This window comes from Electrophorus electricus, chromosome 21, assembly GCF_013358815.1.
Source record: "Electrophorus electricus isolate fEleEle1 chromosome 21, fEleEle1.pri, whole genome shotgun sequence".
NCBI classification, from domain to species: domain Eukaryota; kingdom Metazoa; phylum Chordata; class Actinopteri; order Gymnotiformes; family Gymnotidae; genus Electrophorus; species Electrophorus electricus.
This window is the reverse complement of record NC_049555.1, coordinates 10,636,336-10,652,136: the sequence shown is the minus strand read 5'-3', so window position 1 is coordinate 10,652,136 and position 15,801 is coordinate 10,636,336. Positions and strand designations below refer to the sequence as shown.

Below are 15,801 nucleotides of genomic sequence, written 5' to 3'. Positions count from 1 at the left end.
CTACTGAAGGGCCCTCCTCATAAGCTTGGGAAGAGAGATGCATGGAAAAGCATTTTAGACTCTGAGAGGAGAGGAAATTGGACTGGTGCCCCTGCACTTCAGTGGGGCTAGTCATATGATGCTAGTTCATTGATTCAATGGTGCAGACAGTTGGATTTTTAGATTCAAAAAGTGCAAAGATTTCAAAACAAATGACTAAAAATCCATTAGAAAAGCATATATTGAGACCAGCTGGCAATTAAGATGAATTATTATTTGTTGCAAAAAAACCCCACAAAAAACCCAAAAGCAATGGGAAAAACAAACAAACAAGCAAACAGACAACAGATAAACAAACTATAAACACCAACAATCATGAAGGAGGCATGGCAAAACAATGATTGATTTCTTCTGTGACATAATAGCTTCCTATCTTGGCTCCACCTAGCTCAATTCCTGTAAGGAGCTGCTTCTATTTATACTGAATTAAGTGAGGTATTGACTGGTGAACGGTATGTCTGTATGTTGGTCATGCTACTGGGTATTATATGCTTTCGTCCAGCCTCAAACTGAGCAGTTGCGCTGTTATGTTTATCACTGTAGGCTGTGATGTTCTTTCTAAACAAAAGCATTTTAAAGGATTTATACTTATACTTGCCAAGATTTACAAAAGACTATGAAAACAGAAGAACATCCAGTCAAATGATTAAACTTCAGTTAAATGATTAAATTTAGTCAGTGGAGGATTGAATGAGTGCTAGCTTTCCTTCTTCACTCCTTCCTGTTTTTTTTTGTCTCTCTCTCTCTCTCTCTCTCTCACCTGCAGTGGGTGGCATTCGCCTCTCTGTTCTTCATCCTGGTGTCTATAACCACGTTCTGCCTGGAGACACATGAGGCCTTCAACCCCATCATCAACCGCACAGACATTGACCCGCTGGACAACACCACGCGTATCTACCAGGAGACGGAGACCGAGGTCTATCTCACCTACATCGAGGGCGTGTGTGTGGTGTGGTTCACCTTTGAGTTCCTCATGCGCGTCACCTTCTGCCCCGACAAAAAAAAATTTGTCAAGAACACGCTCAACATCATTGACTTTGTTGCCATCCTGCCCTTCTACCTGGAGGTTGGCTTGAGCGGCCTGTCCTCCAAAGAGGCGAAAGACGTGCTGGGCTTCTTGCGTGTGGTGCGCTTTGTTCGGATCCTGCGGATCTTCAAACTAACGCGCCACTTCGTGGGTCTGCGCGTGCTTGGCCACACACTGCGCGCCAGCACAAACGAGTTCCTCCTCCTCATTATCTTCCTCGCCCTGGGCGTGCTCATCTTCGCCACCATGATCTACTACGCCGAGCGTATTGGCGCCAAGCCCAACGACCCGCGTGCCAGCGAACACACGCACTTCAAGAACATCCCAATTGGCTTCTGGTGGGCTGTGGTCACCATGACCACGCTAGGCTATGGGGACATGTACCCACAGACGTGGTCAGGGATGCTGGTGGGTGCTCTTTGTGCCCTGGCCGGTGTGCTGACCATCGCCATGCCTGTGCCCGTCATCGTCAACAACTTTGGGATGTACTATTCGCTGGCTATGGCCAAGCAGAAGCTGCCACGGAAAAAGAACAAGCACATCCCCCGCGCGCCACAGCTGGGCTCCCCGAATTTCTGTAAATCGGGCATGAACTCGCCCCATCACAGCACGCAGAGTGACACGTGTCCGTTGGCTGCCCAGGACGAGGTTTTAGAAATGAACCGAGCAGGTAGGAAACCCTTCAGGGGCATGTCCGTCTGAAAAGAGACCGGGCTGAATAGCCTCAGGCTAGGAATGAGAGTGACCCCCTCCCCCCACCCATTCCCTCCCTCCTGCCTTACTGACTGTCTGCACCGCTCTCTCAGCTTGATGCCTGCTGTCACACTTGTGGCCTGAATGCAACATTTTTCTCACTTACCAAATCAACCAGGCAACTGCAGCATGTCAGCCTCTGGCAGCATTCCAAAACCAGCCATTCAGCATTCTCCCATTCTGTCCATGCACACGCACGCACACACACACACACACACACACACACACACACACACACACACACACACACACACACACACACACACACACACACACAGTGCCACTTCAAGCCTTGCTCCACACCACACACCTTTAAGAAAACAAACAAAAAAAACAAACCTGTGAAATGTCCTACTCTGGCACATTTGGAGGTGAACTGAACTCCTAAAGACAAATCATAGCACACTCATTGGGCTCTAGCATAGATCCATGCTAGATTGATGTAATTGATTATGTGTGTCACTGAGCATGGCTTCTTTGACTGAGTGGTGGAAGTGTATAGATGAGGGAATGCAGTCAATAATGGCACCTAAGCCCTTTCATCACACCACTGAGTGCTGTAGCCAGAGGACCTCTTTCCTCTTTCTCATTAGTGGGAGCATATACCCATGAAGCTATGTTGTGGTTATTAGATGGCAATGAGTCATATACTACACCCATGGCCAAAAGAAAGGGCCAAAACCAAAATTACATTTAACGGTCTGAACAACAAATCAATGGTCAGCAAATAAACCCTGTACCACCATTTCCTCATCACTGCTTGTCACAGCTCATTGCTGCGGTGAACTGTGGGAGCAAAAAGCAGGAAACAGGGAAATTCACTTACATAGTGTTCTTGTACACAGAGGTAAAATCATGAAAAGATCTAAATGTTTGATCTAAGATTCAAACTGGTTGTTTAAAAAAATCCAGTTATTTGCCACTGAGACAATTAAAAGCTTGATATTATGCAATTTTGGGCTTGGCCCCAGGAGCATATACACTAGAGGTGAAACCTGAAAAGCTCTCTTGGGCCTTGATCCCAGGCAGTTTTACATTTATTTTTTACATTTTTAAAAACTTTTATCCAAAGCATCATACTTAGCAGTGGTGGTGCTTGAAACAGCAGCCGTTTGATTACTAGGCAAGTAATTTAACCACTCACTGTGATACCTATGCATTTGCATCTGTACCTGTGCACCTGCCATTAGTCCAGAGACAGCTATCTGTTCTCATTGATCCTTTCAAGTGGCAGCGGCACACATTGACACACAAATGCCGCCCCGTTCTGTGTCTTAGTGAGAATGTATCTGTTCTATGCTGGGTTCTTACACAAGTGAGTGGTTTGCAGCAAGAGCAAGATAAGACAAGTTCCTTCACAGGTACTCAGAGACTGTCTGGATATAAGGGGCAGAGGGAGGGAGAGAGGGAGAGAGGGAGGGAGAGGGAGGGAGAGAGGGAGAGAGAGGGAGGGAGAGAGGGAGAGAGAGGGGCTCCCTCCTCTGCCAGGTCTCTGTGTGGAGGGGATTTCCCCACCCCCAGGCTGCAGAGCTAATTATACTGCATATGTACTCATGCAAATGGTTGCACTATAGACACACACACACATGCACAAAGGCACACCTGTAGTCACCAACACCAGCTTGCTCAGATAGAAATAAGCACACACACATGCACGCACATACACACACACACACACACACACACACACACACACACACACACACTTAATTTACTTTAAATACTGATAAACACTGAGAAGTAAATGAGTCACATTACATTCAGTGCAGAAGCGAATAAAAACTGCTTGTTTTCCCTGTCAGTGGAGATGTAGTCCTAGTAATTAATGATAGGGTTTTCAGGGTTATGCATCTGTCAGTGTTACACTTCATGACAGTTGAAAGAGAAGCCAGTGTTTCAAATAAAGTGTGCATGCCATTAGGCAAACCACTCGAATACCACTTACATTTTACAGTTTTATCCAGAGCAACTTACATATTTCAACCATGCTGCAGAGCAGGCAGGTGCAGTACCAGCACTCTTAGTGGTATGGCATAGCACACTTGCACCAGATGGGGATTGATCCCCCTGCAACCCACTACACCACACCAACCACATACACTGCCACATAAAAAGGTATAGCCTGTTTTTCATGGGTTTGCCAGTTATTGGTACTGTGCCTATAAATGGAGTAGCCCGTTTTCACATCTACAATCTTATGTGTGTAAGTGTACCCATTCTTTAAAAATAGATGAGTTGAATCTCTATTTCAGAACCAATGAATGGACCTAGAAAGTGCCTGTCAGGGCCAGTTTGTGCCTGTCAGCCAGTGAAAAAACATGCCTGCCAGCCTGTGAATCCCCTAGCTGATAATGACTATTTATACATTAGTACATAACGAAAAGCACCATTTCTGGGTACATTAACAATTCAGCAGTGTTTCTTTTCAAATTTGTGGAACTAATTTAGTTTTAGGTGTTCAGAAAAGAAAAGAAATCTGAGAGAATGAGGTGTAGATAATTGCATTATTTCACCGTTATGATGAAGGGAGCCTGTGACAGGTGCTGCACTGAATGAACTCAGTGAATAAGGATGTCACTATCAGCAAAGAGGGATAGCAGTGAGTCATCACAGAGAGAGAGAGAGAGAGAGAGAGAGAGAGAGAGAGAGAGAGAGAGAGAAGTAGTGTCATACTATGATGCCATAAAAGCATCCTGTAGTATTCACTGGTTATGACCTCCCATTCTAGTCAAGGCATTATGGAGAATTTAGGCTGCAGCAGTAGTTAGTGAGATTGCCAGCTCTACAGAAGCTGATCTCTTGTTTACTTCATTCTAGTCAACCCCCCCCCACGCCCCCCCCCGCCCCCCCGCCCCCCCCCCCCCCCCCCCCGCCCGCCCCCCCCCCCACACACACACACACTCAAAAAAAAAATTATTACTGTGCAGGAGCATGTTGCCATGGTGACAGTGTCTAAGCAACCACACAATAGGAATCAGGCCCTGCACCTAGCTGCAATCATTCACTCGACCTGGACGACTTCTGTACCATTCACTTAGCACTGCACAACACACACTCACACCCAAAGGCAAACTACTGCACTGGCGTGTTAATTCATGCTGGCACCCAGCCCAAGTCAGGCCATAACTTTTCTTGTCCAACAATTTGATGAACATAAATAGTTCAACACTTTAGGTTAAGGACTAGTAATCAGAAGGTTGCTAGTTCCAGTCCCACCATTGCCAAACTACACGAGGTTAGGGCCAAACAATGCCCTTAACCCGCAGTTGCTTGTATTGTAGTTGGTAACAATTGTAAGTTACTTTGGACAAAAGTGTCTGCTAAATTCCATAAAGGTAAACTAGCTATGACACTAACACCCTTTTTTCTTTTAATGCATGAGAGCATAACCATGAAGCTGTTAGAGTTCGGAGAATGTGCATCGTCTGTCTCTCTCCCTGGTCATGTCGGCACTGGCTGTTTGTTACGCTGCATAGAACTCTGCATTGTCTGTAAATGGCACAAGGGGAAGAAGCTGGCCAATCAGATTGAGCTGCTTGACTCCGGGTACGGAACCATGAGAAACAGGAGCACAACGGACAGATGGCATTTGTTAGACTGGCAACACACACACACACACACACACACACCAGCTTTTTAAATCTGCTATACAAATAGTTGCTTGTATACACATACACACAAACACACACATGTACAAAAACAGATGCTCCTTCATCATGTTGCATGAGAATTAAGTTTAGATGAAGTGAAGAGAGAATTCTAGGTGCTGAAAAAGAAACACTACTGTTGAAACGCACACACCTCCCTCTCTCTACACACTCATTACTGCACAGGTGTCATATAGGGATCTAGTGGAACAAGGGACCTTTGCGCCTGGTCCCAGACAACATTCCGTGCATTATTAGTATCTTTATACTGAGGATGTCCAATCCTCCACAAAGTTTAGTTCCAGCCCAAGTGTAATGTGTGTTTTAGATCGTGAGGGCCTTCCTAATCTCCTATTTGAAGCAGTATTGTAAGGTTTGTGGTGCAACTCTACAGAATGGTGGCAGGAAGGTGTGTGTGTGTGTATGTGTGTGTGTGGGTGTGTGTGTCTGTGTGTCTGTGTGTGTCTGTGTGTGTGTGTGTGTGTGTCTGTGTGTGTGTGTGTGCACACACGCATGCGCACGCATCAGTAAGGCAGAGCGGAGGATGATGCTTCGTGCTCCGTTTGTGCTGCCGTGTGACAGCTTGGAGCAGAAATAGCCTGGCGGAAGTAGGGTAGTCCTGACGGGGCCCCTCGCTGAGGTGCTCCATGTCGGGTCCCTTGCTTCAGGCACCCTGTCTTCCTATGTAAATAAGGCTGGCTGCCTGCATGGTGGGACTTGGCCTCTGCTCCTTCATCCACTCACTCGTAAACAATACGTCACATGTCATGGACATGCAGTCCAGTGAAGCTCCGATTGGGAGTGTTTGGAGCATGAGCAGAATGCCACATGGACATGTGACATTTGCAGTCACGTGCTGCTAAACACGTGACGTTGAAAGGCGATGTGAGAGATTGCCCCGTGAAGTTGTTATTCACAGGAAACACACTCACACCCTTTACCCACATACCCACACTCCTCATAAACCTGAGCACCCCCACACACAAACAGACACACGTACATATAGATACACACACACACACACACACACACACACACACACACACACACACACAGCACATCTCAGTTTATTAGCACAAGAAACAAGAAAAGTTTTGTGAACCCTTTGGAAATTCTGGATTTCTGAATGAATTACTCCTAAAATATTGTGAACTTTAACATAATTGTAAATAAAGATGTTAATCCCACAAAAACGAGGGTAATTTGAGTCATTAATGCAGAAATACAATGTGCTCACAAACGTTTCCTCATAACTTACAGATTACACAGAAGATGTATATTTTAGGAACCCAAAGGCGGTAGTGGCGAAGGGATAAACAGTGGAAAACGAGTGACAGCAGGAATGCCTCTATTCATTGAGCTTTGTTAACGATGACTCATCCTCCACCTCCCTTGCCTCCGCCTTATTCCTCCATCCCAGAAGGTTGGCGTCAATTTTCAATGCTTCCTCCTTGTGTGTGTGTGTGTGTGTGAGAGAGAGAGAGAGAGAGAGAGAGAGAGAGAGAGAGAGAGACACACACACACACACACACACACAGAGAGAGAGAGAGAGAGAGACACACAGAGAGAGAGAGAGAGAGAGAGAGAGAGAGAGAGAGAGAGAGAGAGAGAGAGAGAGAGAGGTATGTGGTGACTGTGTACCTATCTACTCATTCGTGCACCCAGAGATACAAATATGCATGCGTGTGTGTGTGTGTGTGTGTGTGTGTGTGTGTGTGTGTGTGTATGTGTGTGTATCTGCATTGCTGCATGTGTGTGAGTGCGTGACCTGTGGCTGTTCAGAGAAAGGGAGCTGTTTCAGGTAATCTGAGCAGGGTTTATGGGAGAGAAAGTGAAATTTATGCTGTGCTTGGAGATAACATCCTCTGGCTTTACTACAGGATACATTCTACATTTAATCCTAGCACAGATTATAATATACAGGTACTGGCAACACCAATAAGACTGAAGCTATATCCACTTTATGTGATATAAATTATTTTTGTCAAACCGGCTTGACACATCTGTTATGGATAACCTTCAAACTGTCACATCTTGACAGTGGTTGTTGATCTATGCATGGAATTAATGGTGTAAAGATCACGTGGCTGGATTTGTGCCAGACCCTGACTCTCAGGGGAGCCTTGCTCCCAAAGAGGAGCTTTCTCGCACTGAAATGTCCCCTCGTCAGTGCAGTCGCCGAGGCAGAAGCTCGAAGGCTGTGCATGCCAGAGAGTGCCCAGGCGGACAGGCTGGTTGCCATGCAGCGCTGCTGTATTTTCCACTACAGTCTGAAGCTCCAGATCTGCGCTGCTCCTCTATATTTAGCCCTTGTCCAATGCTTCTGGCTGCCTGCTAATCAAATGGGCCCATGCACACTCTCATTTATCTTTCAAATGAATGTTTGCTTCATTTTCTTTTTTCCCCGTTTTATCTTGTAATATGGTATGTTCCTTGAGATTTGAATGGTAAATAAATTTATGTATGAAATATGTCTAATGTTTGCATAGTTATTCTCCATATTGTATTATTCCTGCAGCATGCTGTTGTCGGCCTTCCCCTAGACGCTACACAGTTCAGTGTATGAAAAATAGCAGGAAGACATAGAAAGATGTGAAAGATGAAAGATGAATAACATAGATGTCAATCCCAGAGGAAGAAAGAAAAGACTTTATATGGGATTTCTTGCTCTTTTCTGGTGTGAATATATTAATATATAAAGCCATTTTTTGGTGTTACCAAGAGCCCTAAGGAAATTTATCCAGCAAAGAATGAGTGTGCTATCCTGATGCATTTCACTGGCTCTTACAAAAAAAAATCCCATACAGAAGCATTAAACTCATCTACCAACGTATCCTCCAACCCTATAGAGGACGCTGTCCCTCCTTCATCCCCCCCCCCCCCCCCCCCCCCCCAACCCTGCTATGAGGCATGCAACCAGCCGAGCTTAGCGCCTGAGCCTGCCTTCTCTCACGTGTGCTTGTGTGTTCGAAGATCCCAAAGTGAACGGCGAGGCAGCCAAGGCAGCGCTGGCCAACGAGGACTGTCCGCACATAGACCAGTCTGTTTCCCCTGAAGACGGCCAGATCTTTAGCCCCTGCGAACCACGGAGGGACACCCCGTGTTTCCTTCTGAACATGGCTGGCCAACCCACACACGCCGGCACCCGAGTGAGGAAGGGTACGTAACGGCTCACCCGAGCCATGGCTTCGCATACACACACGTGCGTGCACACACACACACATACATACACACAGACACACACACACACACACACACACACACACACACACACACACACACAGCCCACAGATCACACACAATATTTACATTCAAAAGCCATAAACCACAAGACATACATTTAGAAGTCCCAAAACTGCACTCAAGCAGAGCTCTCCCATACCAGAGAGACAGTGAGGAGCCTTGCACAGGTCAGCAGTTTTAAAAGTGAGGAGATTAGAGGCCTAACAGATAAGGCTGCTGCATTCCAGAATCTCCATTTTAGCATGATTTTCTCCTGCAGAACCTAGTCAGCAATCTACTAACAGGATCTACTCTTTTATTTGCACGTCATGATTCCACCAACATTAATCCTATTTGCACTCTGCTCATCTTTCAAACATGCTATCAAGACAGCTCTTTTCAGTTCTCACATTTAATTCTCATTGATTCCATTAGATGCTAATGGATAAGACACTACCATGTACCTTCACAGCACTGTACGGGCTACATTCCTCCAAGCCGCTCTTCTTTTCTTAACATGCAACACGTTTGTTCTCCTAATGCCACGTTGCGTTCAGTTCAAGCTCACACTGACGCACATACAGCTGCCTCCTGAGGGCCAACCTTAATCTTCCCTTTTTTCTGTTTTTTCTTTGTCGTTTGTTTGTTTTCGTATACTCGTTACCTCCTCCACTGGCCCATCTGTCCGTTCTGTCCACGTGTGTCCACGTGTGTCCCTCCCTTCATTTTTCCCCTCCTTTGCCCCCATCCTCTATCGGGGGCCCGGTTGGCTTGTGGCAGGAACGTTCTCAGGGAGGTCAGGGGGCGAGCCAGCCGGCTCCGCGCTCGGGCCGCAGGGCTACCCGCTGCTGCAGCTAGGCTGGACACATGGCCAGGAGGATGGCCATGCCCGAGTCACCACCTGACCCCCAGCGCCCCGCTTTTAATTGTATGCCGTGGAGTGCCCCGGCATTTTAGCACAGAATTAGCCACTGAGACACCCCCCAAACCCACACCCCCTCCGCCCCCATCATGCCGCAGCTTGTAAGATCACCATCAATTACATCAGATGCACCACAGCGAATCCACAGCGTCAGTGTAAAGGAATAAGTGCACCTTAGAGCTTGCTCACTCGTCTGCAGGCCCCCAAACACACCCAAGGCTCGTTAGGTGAAAATTAGCGTAGGCCATCTCTCAGTCTGAGGTGATGCAACACCGCACTGAGAAAAGCTCAGATCACAGACTGGCACGGTGACTGCGAAAACAGCTTAGTGGAAACCTTTCTATACCTTACACCCAGACCAGAGGTGGCTGTGCGTTTGTGTGTCGGGTCCTTAGCAGATTGGGTCAGTGTCCCTAGGACAGCGATCATACTGCACCAACATGTCACCGATAGCTGAGCACTGTCTCTCTGTGTCACATGATGTCTAGCTCTGTGTGAGCATGCTCTGTTTTACTACACGCTCCCACTCTCACAACCACCACAGGGGTCAGCCCACATCTACACGTCACACAACGCTCCTACACAAAGTGCTGTGTATTCCTGTGTATCCTGTGTGCTGTTCCGATTGTTTTTGTGGAAGCTTTTTTGTGTGCCCATGTGAATGTGTGTTATATACGTAGCCTATACAGGTGAGCGTGAGAGAGAGTGCTCATATGTGTATGGGTGTATGTGTGTGAGTGAGTGGCGCTACTGTGAAGTGAATTCTGTACTTTTCAGTGTGGTTCCGTGACGCATGGTTTGGGGCCAGTCTCTGGACCTTCCTGCATGATCTGTCTTGCTTCTGGGGCTGGTATTGACTGGACGAAAGCACTCAAACAGCAAGAACACAATGGAAAAGCTCATATAATAGCCAATTGGATTTGTGTTCACACTTCAGAATTGACAGAGAGGCCTGGTGAAACAGATGGGACTCTTGGTCTTATTTCAGCCTCAATGGCCATTGTCCTTGGTGCGCATGTCCCAAAGTGTGTCAGAATCTAGTTTCTTTTAAAACATTTGATAAAATGTTGATCTGTGACATCACTTCCTGTCAGATTCTGGACGCAAGTTCGTTCTATCTGGATAGTTGTCACAATCCCTACATATGTAGCTGTCTAACCAATGTACTGGAGTACTAACCTAGGCCATTTCAGGTACAACAAAACAGCACAACAATGTTTATTGATGACTCAAGGGAAATAAACCAATCAAGAGAACCTGAAACTTGCTAGGTTAATCTCATCAGATGGCTATAGAGGAGGGTATAAAGCTTTAGGGTGGTCATAAAAACAAAATTGTAAGTTTGTAGCTTCTCCACATAACCTACAGCTAACCTGAGCAGAGGAGTTTCTCTCTTGCTTTGTGTTCTCTGGTCATCCTTTCACCTGTCGTATACCAGCCTGAAACAAACCCCTCCCCCCGGGCATGTCTGTGCTCCTTCTAACTGCACGAAACCTGACAGCTTGTAAAATGATCCATAACAGCTGACAGTAACTCATCCAAAGAAATAAACCCATCTGGAAAAGGAAAAAAAAAAAACAACTCAAAACAAACTCATGAAAAAACCCACACAGCTCAAAGCCTGCGTATCTCAGACTGCTGTTTGCCCATCTCTCTCCACCGGAACAAAGGTTACCCAAAGTCCAGGAGTGTGGGCTCCATAGCCAACAGGGCCGGGGCTCGGGCGGAGCTGGCGTCGGTGTCCGCTGGGTCCCGTGGTCCAGCGGGCCTCCTGGGGCAGTCCCTCTCCCCGATTCCCTCCGTCCTGTAGGGGGTGAGAGTGGACTGGTAGGGGAGCGGGCAGTCGCACAGCTAGAGCCCTCCACGGTCGCCTCCTCAACCTCTGCTCCCCCTCCTACCTCCCCGTCCTCTGCGGTTGTGAGTCTCCTGTGTCCTCTTCTCCTGGTCCTCGTCCAGGGAGCCATGCTTCTGTCCCGTCCATGGGCGTCCCCTCTCACTGCCCTTCCCTTCGTCGCTTGACTTCGCCCTTCAGGCTTTGCACAACGTCATTAGAAAGAAAGCTGATGTGAAACAAGGAATGTTTCCAAAGTTCTCAGGGAAAGTGTAGGGCATAGGCCTGACTCTCCTATTCATAGTGTCACGCTGCATATCACATGAGTTGGTTAGAGACTTTACGTGTGAAATTGAATACACACTCGGTGTGTTCGTCTAATCCTCCCTCTCGATCATACTTTTTGCACTGTGGCCCTCTCTTGTTCACCAGCAGACAGACACACAGACATATCCATGCAAACCTGCACGCTCTGCTAGCAAAACCTTCACCATGAATCTCTGAATGTAGTGAGTCCGTGGCAACCTGTAGCGTTCTCCGGTCCTACAAGCCGAGACAAGAGGCCCAGAATGGCTGAGCGCTTTTTCTACTTGCAGTGCACCTCTTCTTCCTGGGGCCTTTGCCTCTCGTCTGCCTCTCCACCCGCAGGCCTCCTTTGCTCTCAGCCATGCTCCTCCACTCCTCCTCCACCCTCTGCCTGCAAAATAGGACTTCACCTCTGTCCTGTCCAAAGGTGTCTGACAGCAAGCCCCCACTCCACCCCCCAGTCCAGCCCGCACCTCAAAAAATACCTTTTCCCGCATGCCAGAGCCTTCTGCTCTCTTATCTCTGCTGTCCCCGGCAACTGTCTCTTTGTATTCTCTTCTCCTTTCTGTATGTCTCTGTCCATCCCTCTTTTGCTCTACTCCTTTTAAAAAAAAAAAATAAAAAAAATAATCTGGATTGTGAAAGAAAACGATGGTGTATTTTTTTTTTTCCTGCCATCAACCCTCGTTCGTGAGAAGTCTCCTCCTCCCTCCTGTCACCCTCCTTCCCCAGCTGTTGTCTGAGTTGATCGGCCGCGGGCGAGTGGCAGGACGACCCTGAGCAACCCCGCCCTCCGATGTATTCTCTACCACAGACCCCTGTAAAGAGGAGACTGTCCTAGTTAAGCACATGCAGCCTGAAGTGCTTCGCGTGACCTGAGGGAGACCGCAGAGCGGCCCGGCCAGGGCAAGCAGCCCTGCCCCTTCCCCTGGCGTTGCTTCCCTCGCCGACATATCTTGGCTCCACAGTGGCTTGCGAGCTTTGCCGTCGCTTTCCGGAGGAGAGAGATGAGTAGAGAAAGAGAAATACGTAGAGCGAAAAGAGAGACAGGACAGTAGAAAACTAGTGGCGTGACAAACGAATATTTTCTTCGCAAAGAGATACAGTGTGGGATTTTTTCTGTGTGATGATTCCTCTGGGGCAGCGGGCAACTTGCAGATGAAGATTATTTTAGGGACTGAAGGTGTGGACAATGCAATGACACCAAGGGCATCGTCGAATCTATTGATGGCTCAACGAAGAGTGAAAGAAGATTCATACTCAAAGGTTCATTATAGCTTACAATCCTATGACATCACCTATAATGCCCTTTGTCACAAGTGTAGAAGACTCTTAACAGTACATTTTAGCATGAGTTGCATGGTGATGTATATACAAAAAAAAAAAGAAAAAAAAGTTTACTGCTATTATGAATATATGTATGAAAACAAAAAAAATATATATTTTCTTTCAGAAGTTCTTCACTTTTGCATACGTTTCATGTAGCCATGATAACAAGATGTTCAACGACAGGGTCCTTTCTCCTTAGCAACACGTTCTTCACTTTTTTCTTCCAAATTTTCATTTGTGCTACTAACCACATGTGAACCAGCTCTGGTCATATTGACCTCAAATTCTACGTGAGAGACAAGTGACTGACTGCTGAGGAAGATGAAGTATTTTAGCCAAGCTTTCTATGTGGTAAATTCAACTAACTTTTTCATCTTGTTTCTGTTTGGCATGCTTGTGATACTGGATCTTATTGAAAGAAAAAAAAACTGAGCAAATTTCATTGATATTTTTCTGTTTTATGCTATAATTATTGGTGACTAGATCCTGTGGAGAGCTATAGTAAGCAACTGTTTATTTCACATATTAAGTACAGACTTTTGACAGTGTTATTTTTGAAAAATAAATACAAAAATGACAAAAATGGCATTGTGTTAAAAGGAAGGAGTCAAGATGTGTTTTGCACATCTTTTCTCTCATATCTTTTCTTTTAGGTATAAAATCAATAAAATAAACAATAAAAAATTACAAATGTATATTTACAACATAAGAGCACTGTATGCAATTTAGACCAATGGGAGAAAAGCAGATGCATGCACAATGTTATGCAACAAAAGTTAATAGATACAAGAGAAAATGATTACAATTCTAGCATGAAATAAATTTTGTATGAAACCTTTTAGTAGAGTTTGATGTTTTTTTCACCAAATAGAAAGAACAGATTTTTTTCCTCCATTTCTCTCCTGATATGTGCCAATACTCTCTTTGGCCTGGTGGTAAAAGGGCAAAAAGAGGTCACTGAAAAGGTCACTGAAGGGAGTGAAGAGGAAAAAACCAAAGAGAGCCTCTGGTTGGAGGCAGCATGTGGAACTGCACTTACAGGCATGAACGTAACCGAGACTCTTAACGCTATTACTGATTTTTTTTTTGGTGAACAGCAGGCAAACACGCATGTTCTGACACATCCGTACCCCTGGAAAATGATGCAACTGCACCTGTACATCCGTCCAGTAGAGCGGGGTACTGGGCTTCCACCGCAGCATGGCAGAGACGCATGGTAAAAGGGTCTGCTTTCCCATTCCAAGTTGATGGAGCGCACCGACCCGAACCTCCTGGTCCCCTTTCATCTCCTACCTTTCCTGCTCCCCCGATCCCCCCCCCCCCCCTCTCTCTTTCGAGTGCCATCCACCATCCTCGCTCACCTGTCTGTGTGCTTCACCTGTCTGGGTAATAATTGCTGTGTTATCTCTCTTCTCTTCCCCCCCGTCTTTAGAGACTCAGCGGTGTGGTCGGAGCAGGCAGCCTGCAGACTCTGTGTGTGTCATGAATCGTGGTGTTCCAACCACCCTGTGCATGGCTCACAACGCCCCACCCCCCACTCAATAATACTATTTGTTTGTTGTACATAGATGGGTGGCTCAATGGGCTGACAAGGGGGAGTGGCTTATCATGCAGACCCCTCCCACATAGACATTCCTAGAAGAATCTTTGTCGCCTCTCATGTTTTTTGTTTTTTGTTTTTTTTTCATATATCTTATTGTTAACTGTTGTATTTGTGGTGTGATGTGTGTAAGGCTGTTTGGGACGTACATTTGACTGCATGAGTGTCTACATTTGTGTGAATATCTGTGGTGTTAAAAGGCGTTTTTGTGTTTGCTTGTGATTTCCATTGAAAGTCTTCACTCGGTTTTCTCTGTTAGAGCTACTCATTACTATTCCCTTGTATCTGTTACTAAGGACTTCAGCCATTCAGCAGAATGCCTTTTCAGATAGTTTAAAGCACTGTTCTCTGCTGCGTTCCTAGCACTGCACGTGAGTTGCCTTTATTTGCAGTTTGCACTTTCAGTTGTTTTGTTCTATTAGGCCAAAAAGTTTGTTGAATAAGTAGTTGATTGCTGTTTGAACTGAATTTTACATGCCATATAAGATTAGTGACACAAGCTTTACCAAGATATTCATATACAAATATACAAAATAATAATGATTTTGTATTATTCTTTTTTATCTGTTTATGCTTTTTAATGAATGCAACATGAAAATCTGTTTTTTTCTTGCATGTTTTTAGCCATCTAAGGGTAGCAAAATGACTAACCTGAATTTTTTTACATACTGCTGCAAGGATGGTTGTAATTTCCTACTGATCAGATTTTTAAAAATACATGTCCAATCTGTCATATGTCACCCACATGGTGAAATACAAAAAGTGACACTGCTTGTGTTTTTATGATGTACACAGACAAAAACCAGGGTTACAATATGTGCAAATGAACTGCATCATTTATTGCCAAAATATAAAATCAGTGGTGGTTTGGGTAGGAGCACAATAGATTCCCTCCAGTTAATAGGAATTATGAATGAAATTGGTGGGTTGCACAATGATTTTCACTTTGATGTAAGTTATTCTGAAGTACTACTGAAGCTCTTGTCTTTATCTCACAAAATAGCAATTCAGTCACCTATAGACTAATTGCCATATACTACATAAAACACAATGCTCAACTGCTGATTTCTTGAGCTTATAACTTTCAAGACCAGCACTATAGATTAGATACATGCAAAATACACA

The 15,801-nt window shown here is 45.6% G+C and overlaps 1 protein-coding gene across 3 annotated transcripts in view; it reads left to right on the top strand.

The window, feature by feature from the left end:
* kcnc1a (potassium voltage-gated channel, Shaw-related subfamily, member 1a) overlaps positions 1-15,801 on the top strand; it is a 31,448-nt gene that overhangs the window by 15,448 nt on the left and 199 nt on the right. Inside the window, exons 2-5 of one of the 3 annotated variants that reach the window (XM_027017696.2) lie at positions 806-1,736; positions 8,440-8,625; positions 14,174-14,292; positions 14,509-15,801. The exon at positions 14,509-15,801 is cut by the window's right edge and continues 199 nt beyond it. In XM_027017696.2, coding sequence (XP_026873497.1) covers positions 806-1,736; positions 8,440-8,625; positions 14,174-14,292; positions 14,509-14,562 — 1,290 coding nt within the window. In that variant the 3' untranslated portion in view covers positions 14,563-15,801. Of the gene's footprint in view, positions 1-805; positions 1,737-8,439; positions 8,626-9,468; positions 13,911-14,173; positions 14,293-14,508 lie in introns of those variants that run through there. The other 2 variants (XM_027017697.2, XM_027017699.2) reach the window with 2 other exon arrangements.